Source organism: Syngnathus acus, chromosome 22 (genome assembly GCF_901709675.1).
Source record: "Syngnathus acus chromosome 22, fSynAcu1.2, whole genome shotgun sequence".
Classification (NCBI taxonomy): Eukaryota; Metazoa; Chordata; class Actinopteri; order Syngnathiformes; family Syngnathidae; genus Syngnathus; species Syngnathus acus.
Genome location: NC_051106.1, coordinates 2,511,771 through 2,532,178, shown reverse-complemented (window position 1 = coordinate 2,532,178; position 20,408 = coordinate 2,511,771). Strand labels below are relative to the sequence as shown.

At 38.5% G+C, this 20,408-nt stretch overlaps 1 protein-coding gene and 1 long non-coding RNA gene across 3 annotated transcripts; one reads left to right on the top strand and one right to left on the bottom strand.

Annotated features, from left to right (window-relative positions):
* Positions 1-457: 457 nt before the first annotated feature.
* Positions 458-3,681, bottom strand: pax1a (paired box 1a). Its single transcript, XM_037241962.1, has 5 exons — positions 3,417-3,681; positions 2,371-3,003; positions 1,658-1,791; positions 1,307-1,520; positions 458-753 (listed from the first exon to the last, which is right to left on the bottom strand). The coding sequence occupies exons 1-5, from the start codon at positions 3,418-3,420 to the stop codon at positions 659-661; spliced, it is 1,080 nt and encodes a 359-aa protein (XP_037097857.1). The 5' UTR covers positions 3,421-3,681; the 3' UTR covers positions 458-658.
* Positions 3,682-3,783: 102 nt separating this feature from the next.
* Positions 3,784-14,252, top strand: LOC119116524. 2 transcript variants are annotated; one of them, XR_005096288.1, is made up of 3 exons: positions 3,796-3,860; positions 4,508-5,072; positions 13,445-14,252. It is a non-coding gene; the product is annotated as an uncharacterized LOC119116524 (long non-coding RNA). The 2 variants fall into 2 exon arrangements; XR_005096287.1 differs by lacking the exon at positions 13,445-14,252 and having other exon boundaries at positions 3,784-3,860; positions 4,508-11,090.
* Positions 14,253-20,408: the final 6,156 nt, after the last annotated feature.

Genomic DNA, 20,408 nt, shown 5'->3' with positions numbered 1-20,408 from the left:
GACTAAGAACCCATTTAATAACCAACAAATATTATAATTCCAGGAAACTCAAATTAGGCCCTACTCTTAGACTAAGCCTAGGTAAGATCTGCAGGCCATTAGAAGCAGAGAAGTGCAAGACCTGATGAAAAACAGCCCACCAAAAATAATTCAAGGCTGCTGCGAGAAAATTGTTCAGAGCTCCAAAAAGCATGAGTCTTCCTTTTTTGAGAATTTTTGAGCGTATCCCTTTATGTTTATTGAGCTTATAATAAGATGTGTAAAAAACAATATTTTTTAATACTATCTTTAATATTAAAATGAAATTATTAAAATATATTTATAATTAAAGCTTTGGCAAATATTCAATATTTTTTCCATGACTGCAGAATGGAGTTGAAAGCACGAATGAAAACACGTTTAACAGCTTTTCTTTTCTTATCAATGATGATCTGGACATGCAGAACTTTTTTTTCTCTTTTTAATGACAAAATAGTTGTACTTTGCGGAGCACCGATGCATCCATCCATGCAAGCTTACATTCATAAGGCCATTAAAGCCTGTTTTGGCTTTACTGCATCCACAAAATGAAGAGAAGCCCATGTTTGTTTGGGTTCAGACTTACTGGAGTTGAAATGAGTTCAGTTAAATCTGATTAGGAAGCTGGTAAAAGTCCCGGTTATGATGATGAGGTAGGGAGACTGAGTCCATGCACACTGTTCAAGTCTTCATGCTGCTGCTGCTTGCTCAGCGGACTGGGAGGTTTTCTTTCTCCTGAAATTAAAAAAATAAAGATACGTAGATACTGTAAATATGTTGAATTTTTTGTGGATCCACATTTTTAGCACATAGGTTAATGTACCAAAGAGGTGTGATATGCTTTACAAAGTAAAATCTACTTTAGAATAAATACAGTCAATTGTAATTTTATTGATAATGATTTTGGACTGATGCAGTAAGAAAGGTATAGGCCTATTAATTATATAAGTTAAAATATTATTATTTATGTATGATAGTACAGCATACAAGTACATATAGCACCTTTCTACAACAACCCAAACAATAATCATATTAAAAATCATAGTGTTAAATGAATAGCTCTCTGCTAGTGTGATTCAAATCTGAGATTAATTATTATTATAATAGTTTGTGAAGGCACAAATTGATAAAAAAAATGCAGCTGTACCATAAAAAAAATGGCCAATGGAGGCATTCATTTTAATTGGCGAATTGCCATGTGGCTGAGCATTATAAGATTTGGTGGCTGGAAAAGTCATTATGCAGCATGTGGTATTTTCATTTAAATACGGCACTACTATTAATGTACCTTCTCGGGCGTGGTGCTTGAAGGCCATCGGAGAGTGGATCTCCCCCGCGTGCATGCTCATCCCGCTCCCCGGGTGAGACAAAGCCGGGCTCTGGGGCTGCCAGTGGTGGTGACCCGGCGCCACGTAGCCGCCCGCTGGGCTACTGTACACCCCATACTGGTTTGTGGGGGAGTATGCACACGCTGAGACATAACCCGACAGTGTGGAGGTCGGCTGTGGAATATACACAGAAGAAAAAACGGATTGCCTGTAATAGGATTGGAGTTGAATGGAGCCCCTCTGCATGAGATAGGCTAAATATGACAAGGAATTGTTCATAAAAATGCTGTTTGTATTAAATGCATTGTTACCTGTGCGTATTTTATATCAGCATCAATGGCTGATTTATCGATGCCGTTGACTGAGTGAGCTGCAGGGAAAGCTGCACGATTGACGCTGCTCCATTCCTCCATTTTGGTAGGATATCCCTCGGTCCCAGCAATGGCTGAATTCAAAAAGGGGAGAAAAAGAAAAAAAGGGAACAAAGTAAGATTACATTTAAAAAAAAAAAAATAGTAAATGGTAAGATTTTTCATTTATCCTGTAAATGACGTGCATCACAAATCTAATCTAGTATAATCTGGAAACAGATTCTAAAAACGTGTAGCGTTCTTACTGTAAACACGAAAATATATAATCTAGTAATTTTATGTACTATTAATAAATTATGGCTAATAATGATTACAATAAATAAATAAAACGGCATTTGATTAATTCATTATTTGTAGTCCAACATTTATCTAAGTGAATTATTTGTTTAACATTTTAACGCGCAAACATTCGTTAACGCAAATATGTCCATTTTGAAAGCGTAAAAAAACACGCATGACTTTAAAGGTCAAGAGAAAAAGTCTATAACGAGCAGTTGGGGGATTAGAGGGGATCGAGCTGGTGAGGAAGGTGTTTGCACACACGTCATGCGTGAAAAGGCCCATTGAAAGTGGCCTAATGGACACATTGTCCTGCGGCCGAACAGGTTGTGCAGAAGGAAAAAAAAATGCACCGCGGGAGGTGTTGCGCTCACCTGCGGGGTCCATGAAGGCTCGGAACCCGAGGATGTTGCTGACGGTGTGTGCAGAGGGCCAGCCGGCCCTGGAGATGCTCAAGTGTCCCGCCGTCACCGGCATCCCAGCTGGGGAGCCCATCTTGGTGGCAGCGGGTGACATGGTGTTGGGGTAGGAGTAAGGATAAATGGGGTTGTAAGGGAGGCCGGCCTGAGCCGAAGCTTGCTTGCCGCTCTCGTACTGGCTGGGCTGGGACAGATTCCCGATCTTGTTGCGTAAAATCCTGCTGATGGAGCTCACCGAGGGCACGTTGTACTTATCGCACACGCCGTCCGCTAAGAGTCTGTCTCGGATCTCCCACGCAAAGATCCCGGGGTCGTTCTGTTTGTATTCCCTAATGTTTTTCACCACGTTGGGCGTCGTGACGCGAGGTTTGCTCCCACCGATTGCGCCCGGTAAAATGGAGCCAGTCTCGTTGTACCGCGCCAGAATCTTGCTCACGCAGCCATGCGAGACGCGCAACTGCCGGCTTATGTCGCAGGGTCTGATCCCCAACTGGGCCAGCTCCACTATTCTCAGCCGAATGGCGTTGGGCAGGGGTCTTCCATTTACGAACACACCGCCCAGTTGGTTCACCTCTCCATAGGTTTGCTCTGCACCACAAACGCAGAAGGAATTAAGAAAAACATTCGAATAACCTTGCACAGATTATTTTTGTGTCAATAAAAATGCTTGCAACGAGTGCAGTGGATGTTTTAAAGCACCTCCAACTGTCTTGTTCAGAAAAAATGGTGTTCATAAAATATTTGGATTGGCACTCTAGATCATTGAAGATAAATAAAGAAAATGTATTTTTTTTCCATTTCAATTATAAAGACGATGCATTTTAAGCAGTGCTGGCATAATTGCAGCTTTCTTAACTCGACAAAAATGCACATATATTACGCGCATGGTGAGCAGTGTTTGGAGGGGAATTGTGACTTTTTACGCAGGCGTGGTGAGCGCGGACACGCTTCCCATCAACTTCAAACCAACCAAGCGTACAGTAAATAAGATGCAGCCTTACCCATTTGCCTCTTTACGTTCCGTAATGTTTGGAAGTACACGAACCCACTTTAGATGGCGGCAGAGTGAACGCACACAATAAAGTGGAACAAAAAAATAGTCCACTTAAATGTCCCTGAGTTGCAGCACCGCGATGTTCTTCTGTCGCCTTTCAGACGCATGCAATAAAGGTGGCCGCCAAAGGTGATCTTCATCCGATAAAAGCAAATTGAAGTTATCCCGGGAAGTCCGGACTTTGCTGGAATTAATTTGACGCGTCCTCTCCACGTCAATCGTAGCTGCTCTACGCGGAGGTTGTGCTTCGGTTTCATTGGTTGCCCAAAGTTGTGCAAAGCTGTCAGCCAATACAAACCTCATCCGGTTGGAGCTGTGCAGCCTCCTGGAGTATTTTGCATAGGGGAAGTGGCAGAAAGGGGAAACGTTTCATCCAACATGCAGCCTCCTGGTAAGAACTCCAATCATATATATATATACACACACTATATATGCATACGCGGGAATGACAGAGGGCATCAAACGTATTGAAGAAAAAAGAAAAACGACGACAAAAAAATGTCGGAGTTGCAATTTCGACATGTAAACCAGCTTTTTTTAAGTGCTACCAAATGTCTAAAACGGAAAAGAATGTATCAACAATGCTTGTCGAAAGTATACATTATGCGTATGTAAGCCATAATATGATTGAGATCATATCAATACATTGATGCATATTGTTTCCTTTTTGTGTTGCAATTGGCATGCAATTAAAAATGTAGATACATGCAACAGATTGACAACTTGGAGATGTATGTGCAACTATTTATTGGATGTTTTCATGATATTGCTGATCAGTTACAACTCAATAATTTTATTTATTTATTTATTTATTTATTTATTCGTTCATTCATTCGTTAATCAATTCATTCATTCATTCATTCATTCCTGTGACACTCGTGAGGATGAAGCGGTTTTGGAAGACATTTTCTTTTTATGTATGTATGTATGTATGTATGTATGTATGTATGTATGTATGTATGTATGTATGTGTGTATGTATTTATTTATTTATTTATTTATTTATTTATTTATCTATCTATTTTGCTTTGCTCCCCAGATAATAAATCGACATGCTGACTGTGCAGAATGTCTGCAGAGGCTTGGGGCTGCAGAGTTTTACAATAGGAAAGAGCCAGAGCAACAAACCCGAGTGGCCTCGTGTAATCGATAACGCTATACATTTCCCACTTTTCCAGACTAGGGGTTGTCAGTGCGGATTCCACAGACGTGCATTATCACAGCATGTTTGCAGACCGTCCACGCTAGGGAATCGGTTATATGCTCGCAAAATGGGTCTTGTAAAACCTTACAGTCGACCTCAAGGTAACAAGGTGGAGCACCCTAACCCCCTCCATACCTCCAAGCACTAAGCACCCCCACCGCCACCACCATCATCATCATCGTCGTGTCGTCGTCACTGGAGCACATGGAATCCCGTTATGCTTATGCACTATTTTTTGTGTCACGAGACACGCAAGAGAACACATGCTGTATCTTTGGAATTGCTCCCAAAATTAAGTGCAAGCCATCTGAAGTCGTGTGTGTTAATCTCGTTGTCATGCAGGACTCCTCCAGCTGGACATCAGAAGAATTGCATATGTTTGCTTTCTGGCTGTGTTAAGGTCGGTACGCCGTTTACATGTTTAAAAAATTATAATGATTTTATTATAAACATGTATTGAGCTATAATATATTCATAGTTAAAGCGAGAGTGCGAGCGTATTTTTTTTATTATAAAAAGACATCTTTATATTTATAATGAATAAAAATATAATTAAACGACCGAATTTTGAAAATATCTTTTATTATTAATTATTCTTGTCACAATGTTCAAAAGGCAGTATTTCCATCTGAATTGTTTTTTTATATTATCATAAGCAAGCTGATATTCAAATTCTATATTTTAATAATGTAAAATGTTGCCTAAATGTTGATTGTGTTCTAGCTGTTTTATTTAATTAATTAATGTTTTTAAATAGGTGTTTAGATGGAAAAGAAACACCAAATCATCTGGCGTGATGGCGCAATTTTGGTTTTAATGATGTGTGTGGCCTTGCATGGTTTTAATCATTTCAAATTCGAATAAAACATGTACAGTGGCATAAATAAGCAGATGGTCATTTTTATTTAGCGACATTACATTTACCACTTATCGTGCATGTGAATAGTTTCACTTTGATGGCTGTACATACATGAACTTTCGAAATACAAGCTGCAAATCTAAATATAATATCCGAAACTAAATTACAATAGAGAACGGTTCCGCTTGGCAGTTTAAATAAAAGTTATTGAACACTGCGCCAATACCTTTCGCCCAAAACACATGAACAATTTCCTTTTATGTTGAATGGTGTTGCGCTAAAAGAAATCTCGCATAAAACGAAAGTAGAATCCTTTTTTCATAACCACCAAAATGTAGTTTTTTTAACGTCGACCGCAAAATGAAAACCGCGTGAATGTCACTTTACTTATTTAACAAAACCGAATTAAAAGTATGAGAATGGAAGCGGTTCAGAAAATGGATAGATCGTATTTTGTAGCGTTTTAATGAAAAAAAGAGGGCAGCAACGTTACTGATCATTTCATTAAACGGCTCCCTTTTCTTAAAAAAAAAGTAGAGCGAGATTCTAGATAGGTTAATAGTAATTAAAAGTTTCACAAAATGTTTTAATTTTTGGTTTTTGATGTCCCGCCACCCCCGTGGAGACAAGCGGTATAGAAAATTGATGGATGAATGGGTTTTTGATGTGAGGATATTATGAGTGTATAATCAATAAGCATAAAACATAAATAAAAAAAAAAAAGGTGTTTCCTGAACAAACTTGGTCACCACCTGACACCAGCAAGGTGCAATAATTCCCCCACCCTTCCCTCCCAAACCCCCTCAGTAAATATTGGTGTTGGTTTAGTGTGTCATCCAAGGATTCCTTTCTTGAATGTATGTCGTCTTTAAATACCCATTAAGTTATATTTTATTTAGTGTGTGAGAGTGATATTGCCCATCCCCCCCCCCCCTTCAGTGAGCTAGAAATATTACCTGGACGATGTGCTTTAATACATTAAAACACTGACTTTTCAAATCACATTTGCCACGGAATTTAATTGTTTAAATACGAACAACAGAACATTTCAGAACGTAGCATTGCTCATATTTCGGGGTAAGCCCAACCAATGTACTGCAATGCAAACCCCCCTTACTTCAGTTTAACCGTCATGTATTCCAGGTGATGATATCTGCTTTAGAGTTTTTGCTAAAATGGAGGCTGGGGGACAGCAAGCTGACTTCTTTTATAGGCCCAAGCGCCACTCTGGGCTGTCGAACACGCCTAATGAGGGTGTGCAGCGGTGCCATGTGAGACATGCCAGTTTTTACCAGGCTGGGTAATTGCTTGTGACCTTCAATAAACACGTCTCATATGTCTTCATATGTTCTCGTCTAATTGTTACATTAAGTTCTGTTTACACAATCTGGGACTTTTGTCATTTATACAGGAAAGAATTAAGTAATAGTTAAGTAGTAGATGTTTGCACTTTCTTTTTTATTTGCTCTTCTACCTGAACACAATTTACTTGGAGGCAAGAGTGTTTCCTGTTAATGCCACATTATATTTTATTCACCTTTCCGCTTGTGCCACTAAACTAACTCAAAAGCAGTTTTATCCTGTTTAGCCTCCAATTGTTCTCCTTTATTGGTTATTTGTGTTACATAACATTTGCTACTTTGGCACTTTAGAGACAAATCTGACTTTGATTTAATTGGTAATGCTATTTATTTATTTATTTATTACTTTTATTTTTTGATATATATTTTTCATTTCTGTTGCTTCTTAGCATTCACATGCTGTGCTTCCTCATGGCCCCAAAAGTGATGTTAACTTGCACTGCAAAACTGCAGGAAGAACAGGTGTGGTGTCCCCATTTGTTTTTAGATGTGTTATCCTGAACAGATAAAGGAGAACTTGCACTACCACAATAGGTCACAATCAGGTCTGGGCAGTAATTGTCACAGTTGGTCCAGAACAGTGTATGTGTTTGTTTTCAGAAAACAAAGATGGCAGCCAAGATATGGAAAAATAACTTCATGAGGATTTGATTTGAAATTCTATTTTAGTCCAAAATTGACTTTTTTTTCCCACCACAAGATGAGAGTCGGTAGTAACGTTTGCAAAAACACAAAGATGTCAGTGGCTAGAATACCATGCAACAAAAGGATAATATTTTTCTGGCATTTTGAAATAACCTGTATTACTTTCGTAACATTCATTAATTGAATATAGTGATCATTAATCCGCAAATCTCTTGAAGGCCTACTTTGAAAGTACTTCAATATTTAATATCATTAATATGAGTGCACAGTGCTTCTCGTGTGAGAGCCATGTTAGAAAATACTAAAATGTTGACAATAACAATAATGTCAATGCTACTTCAGAGATCTGACACAGTACGTGTGGTGTTGTCCAGTGTCTATTATAACTTAATTGTTTACCATTCAGTGTTGTGTGATGTTTATTTTAATTTTATATTCCAAGCTATTTAATGCTATTTCAGTCAATTTTTTCCTCATTCATATTGACGTCAGCAATCAAATTGATGTTGAAGTCCTTTGGATATTTCTTTTTGCAAACTATAGTTCTATTTAGAGTGGGCTCGGTAATTAAGAAGGGTGGTTTTGGGTGGGTCGAGCAGCTACATGGTGAATCAAGATAATGGCACTTGCTCTTTTTTTTTCCCAGCTCAAGCCTCTTGTCTAAACATGGCAAACGAAAAACGCCCAAACCTGATATTCAAACTGCAGTTAGCAATCCATCCCATGTTCTCAACAGAATTGAATTGAACTCTTCAAATTGTTGTGACTTACTCAAATGAGAATCTCTAATGCCGTTATAGATTGATTTATATTGAACAAAATAACAATCTTATCTTTGTGAACTGTTTTTGATGTTGTTATCGAAACCAGATTGTTTCGTTGAAGAACTTTAGAGGGACTTGTACAGGTTATAATAAAAAAAAAATTGGTGAATGCACGGTGGGAAACATTGTCTTCAGCTGGTTGAAGTCGAAAGTTTGTAATAGTTGCGTGCACATTTGAGTCCGTCTATAGTTGTCTGTTGTTAGCTTGTGGAACTTTGCTGGTCTGTTACCAATTAGTGGAGGAACCTAATTACTTTGGGAGCACTTCAGACTTCATCTACAGCTGCTGCTGATTCATGCGTGTTCTGCTTGGATATCAGCCACAGACTTAAAAATTGTGGGTCACACATGGTTGTTGACATAAGCCTTGTACACAATCTTCATTTCACGTCTGCTCTGATGTTTAACATTAACTTTTGACTTTCAGCTCCGTACCTTTTTTCCTTATTTACGCATTGTGCCGTCCTTCAGGTGAAATTTCTCTCCATCTTCGGTTTCACGACTCAAATGCAGCTTTGACACATCTAATCACAGGCTTGCCTTCATTTATACACTTTAAACTGAAAATGCAAATTGTGTGTCATGAATTGCTGCAAGACTGTGCCTTTAAGAATCCTGAATCCATTATGGAGAAATCTGGAAAGGGCTATTCAAGGCCTTCTATCAGAGGCAGTGTGATATTGTTTTCCGCCAAACCAGAAATCAAGGACTTGGAAAAATCTTCTTTATGTCAGGAATAGGGGTAATGTATTTGCTCTGACAGCTGCTGCTTTTAAGATTAATAGCCTTATGAAAACCGGGTGTCTTCTTCCCAAAACCAGGCCCTTTATCATTCAGTGAGACCTCCTCACAGAGCCAAAATTAAAGTCACAACACAGGGGAACTGTGTGTTTGTGTGCGCGCCGACCTTGGTTGCCAAATATCATGTCTTTTTTCATCAAAACTGAATTAACTCAGTCCTGCTCTCTCATAGTCCGTTTAAGACTTTCTACTTTTTCAACTCATGTATTTGTCAATGTTGATCTTGGAGTCAGGGCCAGTGGAGGTCACCCAGGAATCAAGTGAGCAGGATCTGGATGTCAAGGCATCTCAAATGAATCTTCTTTCTGCAGCATAACGAGACAAGTTTTTTTGCTTCCAACTTGGTGGCAGGATGCTTTTCTGGACAAAGTTGACAGTGGCACAAGACACAAAGCAACATCCATAAAAGCAGGCTTGGATGTGGCTGGTGAGGAAAAACTTGAGCCACCAAACACTTTTTACGATGACCCAAAACAAAGACAAAAATTCATCTGAGACCAACTGCAGGATTTTTCTTCTTCATAATCTCCACTTCCAGTATTGGTATTTCCTAAGTCTCAAAACGAAATAATAGTCATCATGACTTCTCTCCTGGTGGCCCACAGAGATCTGGCCTTGTACTATGACCTCACTGAACCATATGCTCATAAATACGCTCCCTTATTTCTACCCTTGTGTGCTTGCCAGTTAGGGCGAGAAGTGGGTTTGTTTTGGGTGTCCTGTGTATATTCCCGCAATAGCCGTGCTTTCAGGACGTCCTGAATCACACACACTCTGTATTCCTTGCCTGTGGTCACCTGTCATGGAGGTATTCTGCTGAAAGCTGTATAACCGGAGTCCAGCGTCCGCATAATGGACACTTGTTTGTCCTGCCGCTGATGGTTTAATTAACTCTATGTCCGTCCTCTGTGAATTGTAATGCTGTCCACATTCAACAGAGCCACACCTGTAAATGGACCTTTAAGCGCACATGTGTAGGTGCCTAATGTCAGAACCTCAGCCCACATGGTTATTTTTTGGTCAAATGTGGAGACGTTGTCTTTCAACTCGTGAAAAATTACTATTTATTTTACGGTTAGCGCATATTTCAGGAATCCCTCGTTTCTCTCATCGGCATGCCGGCGTTTAGCAAGAATAAGTTCATGCCTTTTAAAAACTAATGAAGCAGCTTGGGTACATTTGATACTATGTTGGGAGCATTTCAAGCTGACAGTCAGTGCGAGGTAAAGATCAGTTCACTTTTCTATAGGGGGAGCTGAGCTCACTCATCCTGGTGGTGAAATGTCTGACATGTTTGCACTGAGTTAGGACAGACAGGTCTGCAACCAAGTCCGGACTTGCAGGCAAAGAAAAAGCCCCTCAATGCTCCCCCGTTTTTCCAAGGAGGCGAGTCCACCCCCCACCATCTCCCAAGGGTGACAGCTTCCTTCGTTCGTGCGGCCATCACCTATATAGTATTAATTGACATCCATTGTCTATTGTTTTCACAGAGACTGTTGCTCATTTAAATCAATGCACAAGGAAGAAGCACGGTGAAATGAAAAACATTGTTTGCCATCACAAATGACAGGAGAGAAGAGGGGAAGTGAACTAAGGTCAAATAGAAAGCTTTCAATTAATGACTCAAGAATTTAATGTTTCACCACTTATTGAGCCAAAGTAAAAATCATCTTCGTATTATTAATAAAAATAATATGAATAGAATAAGTTGTGAATGGATGGAAGGATATTATTATGTTATATAGAAATATATTTCATTATATTTATGAATTAAGAGTTGGGATTTGCAACAAGTGGAATTTTATTTCTGAAACGTCATAGTTAAATGTCAACGCATGGTAAAATCTGTATTGTGCAAGCTTTTATTGGTCAAACCTAAAAACAAAACATGAAAATAGCTAAGAAAACTGATGTGCTAGAAAAAAGGGGAAAAAATCAATCAGCTTAAAAAATAAATAAATATAATAGATATAATAATAATATAAAAATAATAATAATAGTAATCTATTGAATAAATTGTGGTTATAAATTTCATTTTTCATATAGATTTTTTTCCATGTAGCTATTTCACGTGATATGTATTTTGATTTAATTTTTTCTGAAAGCAAATCAATCACAAAATGACATATTTGAATTAAAACATGTATTACTGAAAGTTATTCTTCCTTATTTTATTCTATTTTTCCAATTTGTATTGTATTTTACTTTAACCATTACCACCTACTGTCAGCCATATCAATATTTGTACCTTGCAGTTGTTTTGGTTTTGTGAAAAACCTGATGTTGAATATAATAACCAGATAATCAATGTGATTGAGTTCTTCTTTCATTATCCTTAATCGTCAATATTGGCTGCGACCGGTTGCATAAATTCTACCTGCTGTATTGTGACCAAATTCAGGAACCTGATATATTGAAGAAGATTAGGTGGCAAATGCCCTCTAGTGGCCATTGTATGTATGAACAAAGCCACGTACAAAATATATCGCCAAGAACTGTGGTGTTGGATGTTTAGTTCATGAAAACATGCCAGGAACTACATAATTCCTCCTTTCAACTGAAAGGTGCCAAGAACACATGATGTATTATGATTTACTAGTAAGATTGAGAACCCATGTTCTTTGTGAGTGTTGCGATCATAATTAAAGATAAGCCATTGTGATATTATTTTTCTGAATAAAAAGAATTTCAGTGCCATTGACTGATTTCCCTGCAGGCCCATATCAAGTCTTCAGGTAAATATGGGTCCTGACAACTTCTTTCAATGCTTGAAGTATAATAAAATGTCAAGGAGAGGGTAAATAGAGGGTATGTTTTTTCATCATTATTATTTTTTAAATATATTTTAAATTCATTACCTCAGCGTCAATATGAGCAATGAGTAAATGATGAAGGGGGGGCCACACAGAACCACACACTTCCTTTTTATTATTATTATTCCTTTTTTTTTAGAAGCTCATCTTGGTGTCAAAGAGCATGTGCACCGTAATCTGATTCTCTCGAACTTGCAATGATTTGCAGTAAATGTGACAGGAGTGTTCAAGTATGCATTTCACATTAAAAGCCCCTCAACATGTCAGATTAACAAATTGGCACTGTCTTGTTTTCTGTATGCTTCGTTTTCTTTTTCTTTCAACATAACTGAGCTCTGTGTGTGTTTTGAGTTCATGTTATTGTGGTGTCTATGACAACCAAGCCGCACTTTTTCGTTTTGCAAATGTCTTTGTATCTTTAACCTAGCTAGGAAACATTCCGAATTTCTTTTTGACTGTTGTGTAAGTATAGGGGACATCAAAATAAAATCGTCAAGTGTCTCATCCCAAAATTTTATTTGCGTGAAGTTTATATTAATATTTTGAGAATTATTTCGAAATTTGATCTACATTGGTATGATTTCATCAATGTTAAATGTTTATGATTTGAATAATGCTCATCAATCAGGTCCAGTGTCAACACAGTACCATGCTAAGTGTTAGCACATAACATCAACATAATTGTGGCTATATTTTATTCATACCACACAGGCCTGTTGTAAAGATAACTCACCTATGAGAGCATATTGGGATTTCCTAGGAATCTTGTGAATATGTGAACACTAGCGCATATTTAGAGAAAGTATTGCATATTGATATTTATCTGTTTTTACCACGTTAAAACATTGTTGATACACGTTCATAAGAAATAGTTTTCAGTGTCTTCACATTGACGTTTATAAGAAATAGTTTTCAGTGTCTTCACATTGACAGTGTCATTTCAGAAGTGCTATCAGCCGTTCGCATTCATCAGTAGCCTTGAAGTAGCGCTCAGTTCCAAAATGTTCGGCGATACCTGCTGTAAAATGTCAAATTGAAAATATTGAAACAGACGAAAAAGAATTCTGTGGATATAAAGGCTAGAATGAATGTGTGACTGTCTGCTTGCCTTGAGATGACTCATACTAAGCCGCACTTGCCCCTTTCTCCTTTACTGAACTTGAACCCAAACAAGTACTAGCAAGTCCTGGAAGACAGGTTTGATGGGCTACTGTTAATAGTTTTCTTTTCTTTTCTGTACTCACACATCCAGCTGGCTTCAAGATTGGAGACGATAACCAGCCCCCCCCCGCCACAGAAATGCTTGGACTGACTTGTTTTTAAATTTACTACCATGTTTTACTAAAATGAGCAGTACCTAATGTGACATACTTTTAAAAAAGAAAGTGACCTCTCACTTTTTGTTGGAATTTAGCATTGATTTTCTGGATATGGACCAACAGATCATTGTTTTGCTCTTCACCTTTCAGCCCTGTGGGTCATATCAAGTTCTCAGCAGCGAGAATGCTGACACCGTGATAGCATCAACAAGATGGTGCAAAGTGATGACAAGTCTGCAGAATCAGCCTGCCTGACAAGGCGAGAGGTCACGGGTGATTGAGAACACGTAGTTTGCTAGTTATGCCATCATCATTAAGAAATGAGCTGAGGATTCCTTACCTCAGACACTGGATGATTTATTAATTTGTTCATCAATTTTGAAATATTTTCATTCCAATTTGGACATTACGGTTTTAAGTGTAAGCATTGTTTTTCAATTTTAGTACTTCCAAAACTCTTGACACCTACAGGGACATAAAAATACTGAACTATTCTTTATTTTAGTGTAAAAACAATAAGCGGGTGCATACGTGAATTCTGCAGCCTGACTACCAGAACAAAGTGGGTACCCAAGCGAACTCTCTTTTGGAGACATTTATATGTAAACATGTTCAGTCTGCAGGTGGAAATATGGGCCGTTGGTAAATAAATAATCATAACCTGTATACTGGGGGTCATTGGGCAAATGTGAAACTTGGACGTGATGACAAACTCTGAATGAAAACATTCTTGGGCGCATGACAGTCCTCTCTAACAAATGTTTGACTTTTTTAACACAACTGAAAATGGTTGAAAGTTGGACTTTACAACAATGAAACAAGAATTTAGTACATAACCTTGTATTGCCCCAATGAAAGGTAAAAGTTAAAGCAACTATGTTAATTGAATCGGACTAGACAACCTGTTTGTTTTGTTGTGCTAACTCACAATGTTGCCATAAATAAATCATACTTTGAATTTTTAGGCAAAAAATACTATATGTAATATATTTTTGTTTCATTTATTTGCCCACGTAAAACATACAGTTATCCAGCAGATGGCAGTATAGGCTCGCAGAACTAAATGTCCTCTTGTGCCATCATCTGGTATTTTTTCCATGCTCTATATGAACTTTAAAATGGGCCAGCAGGTGTCAGTCTATACCAATGTGTTCAGAGGACACGTTACCACAATCAGTTTGTTGGGAACATGCAGAATGAAGAACACTGCAGATATTTTTGGATCGTTTATCAATATTACTCTTTACTCTTAATATTGTTCTTGCCCTTAAGTTAGGCAGTTTTTAACTTTTTACACAGTTTGTTGTGTGAGTGACTTTTTTGTCCAAGCTAATTCCTATTAACAACAAAGAATTTTTTTTTTTTTTTTGCGTTAAATGAGCAACACAAAACATAAACAATGCGTGTCATTCTTTTATATGCGGTAGCCATTTGCAATTTGTTTTTAAATAGTGATTGACAGTAATGTAAGGAGTACTGACATATTTGCCTATAGTTTAAATAATATAATACACTATGACTGGTATACTTTTGATATACCTGCGTCAGCTCATGAGGTGTTTGTTTATATGAGATCTATAAAAGAAAAAAAACAGCAGTTTTTACACAGCCCAGAGTTTTCCTTGAAAAGTATTGTTGCATCATACAACCTGTAAGGATGAGTTTCTAACTGCATATTCTTAATTGCCTTATCTAATTAAGTGTCCAATAGGCTTGTGATTTTACAAATTAAAAAAAGAAACGCACGTTTTGCTTTAATACCTCCTCCAGTAAAGTCTTTTTATCTGACTTTACCTCAGTAGGGATCATATCACCATTACACATCTGCACAGAGCTGCAGCAAATAGTTGAAAAGACACTTCTGATTAATGTGACACTATAAAAAATATATATATCATTGACGGAAAGGTTCACATTGCTCATGGGGTTCATGGGTGTCGGCTCCCTTTTCTTCCCATCCTTCATCCGCTCCACCCGGTCCCCTCCACCATGAAAGTCGAACAAATGTGCTGACATTGATCCTGTCTCCGCGCCCGGCCTAATTTCATTCCAGCCCGAGAAAGACGGCAATCTCCAAAGATCTTGACAGACAATTGTATTTACTATTTTCTTTTCACCAGCCAATAAAGGGTGAGCAGTTATTGCATCAGATTATATGAAAAACCGTTTAATGATTCCAATTTATAACTCTAGACTGAGTAATGATACGGCTAAGAGCTGACAGGCCATGATAAATGAAGCCTCATATAAAACATATTTAGTGTGAAGAATTGCTGGAGATGAATTGCACAGTGATACAAACTCATGATAAAGAATAGTAAGAGCCACTAGAAGACTTGATAATGTGCTATTCATTTTCAAGTGATTTTGCTGGTTAATAAAAGAGCACAAATTAAAAATATATTTATTGTAGAAAGATGGCTGCCTGGTGAGCCACAATTGAAGTGCTAGCCCTTTTTTTGAATTGAATCCTGACTTGTTCTACTTGCTGACAATGCATTCCCTTTCATTTGGTCTTTTTTGTCCACTCATTTTCATTACCTTCCAGTCTGAGCTAATTTGGGAATTATTATCATTATTATTTGTATACTTGAAAAACCACGATGCAGAACCTCATTTGAGATCTCCAGTGAATTTCTCAGCCAACTCAAACAAGATATGAGAACCATTTTCGTACTAGCCCTGTCTTTTGTCTGCAGAATCTGTTCTACCACGAGCCTCCAGTATCATTTATATTTATACATATTTGGATGCAATTGCAGCATTACACCTATTGCACCCTTTAGTCTTATTTTTTTATATTGTTAAAGGTTTAAGAGACCTTGTGGGGTTGTTAGGGAAACGTGATCGTTAGCAAACGAGGCCATTCTGTTTGAGATATTGAGAGGCAGGTTCTTGCAATGCTGTAGGATTTATGGATCAATTGCTTTGGCTCTAACTGCATGCTTTGAATATTCTTTTTTTGTGTGTGAGGGGGGGAGGTAGTTCAAGAATGAAATTAGAAATATGGTACATCAATTGTACCATGTATTGCAATTACATCTGCAAAGAAATGTATATTCATGATTACGGATATCATAGACAATGTATGGATGAATGGTATGAATATCATTAAGGCTAGCTGATTTACTAAGTGTGTCCTGTGCAGTGATCAATCAGTCAGAAGAAGTAGACTTGCTGACGTCACTCTAACCCATGTCGCAAAGGCCAATTTTCTGAAAACAAAACAGTCAAAGGCCCTGGGCGGATTACACTGGCATAGCAACACATATATGAAATCTAATTGGGCAAAAAATAAAATTATAAACACTTCTGGAAGCTGTATGTGCAGCCAAGATGACATTTTGCTGTAAAAGTTGGTCAGCAGGTCTGATAGTTTAAGAAATATACATTTTTGATGCTTTATAAATGTTTACAGACTTTTATAATGGCATGACAAACTAGTTAAAACAGACTTTAGTACTGTTTGGGGTGTCTAGATTTTTGGTAAAAAAAAATTCTGTCTCTAACAAATAAAATGTGGTGTAAGGGTAGGTCACACTTGTTTAGTTTTGTTTCTATATTATGAAATGTACATTGACTTTTGCCAAGTGCAATAAATGCAATTTAAAGAACGTTTTTAATCACAATTTTGCATTTGCAGTCATTGGAAAACAATAGATCCTCAGGTGGCTTGTAAGACAGACATACTGTAAATGGAGCACTTGAGAGCTCCACACCTCCTTTTTGTTCTCCAGGGTGATGTGCTTGGAGTGCAAGGGCAGCACCCTTAGCCATCCCCGCATCCATCCCAGTTTTCAAGCCTAAATTAGAATAATAAAAGTGCATCACTGATGAGGAAATGTAAATGAGGAGAGACAATACGGCCTTCATTTAACGGTAACGAGTGCATGGGGAGGGAGGCGAATTATCAGAGGGTCACGTCGATGCCTGGAGCGCACACGAAACCGAGACTATCGTTTTTGCTTTTATGTAGCTAGAGAAGGGTCAGAGGATGGTGAGATGAAGCCCATCAGAATAAGTGACCCCGATGTCTGTTTAGGAGAGCTACATAAAAAAAAAAGACTTGAACAGCCCGTTGTTCTATATGAGCACGTACTTTAACACGGATTGACATGGACCTCACACTTATTGCTTAAAGCACCACTTAGGTTCATGCTAACACCATTGCTATGAAAATGGTTGACTGGTAAAGGCGAGTGAGTTTATTCTTCACTAATGTTTCAATGCCTTATTTTGCAAACTGATATCGTTTGACTCAAAAGCTTTTGACATTGCATGGAATTCTTTCAGTGCATTGTGACAAAATGTGTACAAAATACTTTTTACTGTGGTGTCACAAAATACATTACAATGAATTTGCGAGATACTGAGAGATGTGGTAAGAGAGTCGTACCGCATGAGAGGCTTCCAACATCACCGTTTTGTTTCTCTCAACAGATCCTCAAGATGTAGCTCATCTGTGATTGCCTGATAGTTCCGCACACAGAGAAGGCTGAGCTTCAACCTCCCATACACAGCCTGGCAACACTCAAATGACCTCATCCCTCCGCCTCCCACCCATCATGGGAAAAGGATGAACGAAAACAATGCGGTCTTCTTCTCTGCCACCTTAATATCTAAAGCATAAACCCACAAACATCATTTCTGTCCATTTAAGGAATAATAACCTACATTCGTTATAGACATTTTCATCATATTAAATTGATTTATTACCGTATCAGTGCTGTTTTTTTATGAATGGGGGGCATAAAACACGCAGAAACAATACACATTGTATTTCCCCTGTTGTTATTTAGGCGTGTTAAACCCTCCATACTCAGGCCTCCCACCCAGAACCTCATTTCTCGTCCAAGACCTCAGGCAACGGTGAACAAGGGCCATCTGAATGGCCCTAGACTGGCCTTTGTGTGGCCCTACTGCAGTGTCTCTTTATTTACACAGTCTTTAATGCTGTATGTTTTCTTTCCCTTAATTGCGTTGGCCTTTGGTGGCCTCTGGTCAATCAATACCATCTCGCCAATGACATCAGCACCTCTATTCAGCCTGTTTGGCCTTGCCAGGTGATGGTGCCGCTTCGTGTGAGAAACTAACTAGCTTTCTTTTTTTTTTTCTCCCATCACTGAGCTCACAACATGTAAATTATTGATAGAAAAGACTACAGACTACACGAATCAGAACACTCTGACTCAAATCTATACGTTTGGTCTCTCTGTATTTTAATTTCTCCACAAAATTATACATTTTGGCTGTATACTTGCAGCAACAATTGTGGGTTGGTACTTTGAGAACAACTATGGCCCATTGTACAAATCAAGGTCCTTAAAGGTGTTTGGGAGGTTGAGTCAGGTCCTTTCATCAAGCATCAGTCTTCTTGATGATTGAGCAAAATGTTACCTTTTGTACCATGTCATTAGACCTACCTTATTTGTCTAGCTAGCCTTCCGTATCTCCTCCTACCTGCTTACCATCTATCTACTTATCAAATGATGCACGTTTTCAGGCGGCGCTCTTAAATAGACTGTGTGCCTTTCCTGTACACTCACTCAGCAGTGGAAATGGTGGTGAAGTCTTCTTGATGCGGCAATCGGTGTCGGCAAAACAATTTTGCTGACCTTTGACACGGGAGATGAGCATGGGAGAGAGCGAGTTGACATGCACGCAACCGCTAGCCTGGCCGTGTGCGAGAGCGCAAGCACATTCATCATAAGAGCTCCCTCTCCTGTGTCCAATTCAGCGGTGATTCTCTAGTGCACCACCATGGCAATGTTTAGTCAGAGCAGGACATAATTAGCTTTTTGTGTACTTTAATAAGGAGATATCCGAGTGTTGAGATGACAAGGGCACACACACTACAAAACTCCCGTGCTGTGATATTATCCCCTCCATTCGATGTAATTAAAACATAAATAATGAAATGCCGCTAACTAAAGCAACTGGTATGCAAATTTGAGGATCTAGTGAGTTGAAGAACACTTTTTTTTTTTTTTTTAATGCCAAATGGGTATCATTTAAAGTTGACCTTTGGAAATGTTATTTTGAATGCAATGTGATGGCGCTGTTTAATTTGAAGAGGTGCTTATCTCAAAGTCAACATCTTACTTCTGTTTTCCTGACGCACACTCAGCCACCATATATTAGGCAGTAGCCTGGCAACCACAAGAGTTGTGCTGTAGCAAATGGATATGTTTGCAATATGCCAGGCCTGGCGTGCTCCTTACTGCTGACCCCGCCTGCCATTTTGTTTCGGTCCTGTGAAGGTGTCACTGATAAACGTTACCTTGTCTCAGCAGGTGTGCCTGGATGGAGGGCCCCGCCGCACGGAGGAGGTCACCAACCCCACAGTGTTTCCCCCTTTTATTTGAATAATGGGCCATTAGGACAGCTGGATGTCCGACGTTAAAGTAGCCGTATGTGTCTCTTAGATAAAAGACATAATTATCTGAAAGGGAGGATGTGTTTGTACACACAGTTTTCCTCAGAATTGGCACATAGGTTCACCTCTAGATGGCGACAGAGAGCGACTGAGGAAGGGACAGCTCCACCATGACACTCAATAACATTTACTGGAAAAATTGTGGTAAGCTATAATCAAGTCCAGAACAGTCAAAAGAATGAATTCAAAAAATATATGTTGCATTATTGTCGTAAAATCACAACTTTGTCTCATTCCTACCATTAGGAATTTGCTATAATAGTGCAAAGTGAGCGATTGCCTCATTCTTACCATTAGGAATTTGCTAGGATAATGCAAAGTAGGAAAGTGTAAACCTTTAGCTTGCTTTGGTGTTCTTTTTTAACAGCATTGTGGATGCTTTTCTACCACACAGGTGTAGTTTAAGAGCGACTTTCCATTCAATCAATTGAAATGTGGATAGGACATTTGAAGTGTTATTTATCCAATCCAAAATGGATGCCAATTAAAGATGAGTTCTTTATCATTTATTTGCCCTTGAGGGTTTTATGCCACTGCTATCACCTTCTAAAAGCATCCTTTTAACGCAAATAATAGCAGCCCATTTTCATGACCTCCTCTAATGTATTTTCATCCATCGTCATTGCCTGGAAAAAAGTTTTCACCTCAGGACAAAACATGTTAATTGCCAACACGGGC

What these genes read in the sequence shown, in the direction of transcription:
- pax1a (XM_037241962.1), bottom strand. An exon ending in AGCCTTCATGGACCCCGCAG is followed by an intron (nt 1,792 to 2,370) that starts GTGAGCGCAACA and finishes TTTTGAATTCAG; the next exon opens with CCATTGCTGGGACCGAGGGA. An exon ending in CAAGCACCACGCCCGAGAAG is followed by an intron (nt 754 to 1,306) that starts GTACATTAATAG and finishes TTTTAATTTCAG; the next exon opens with GAGAAAGAAAACCTCCCAGT.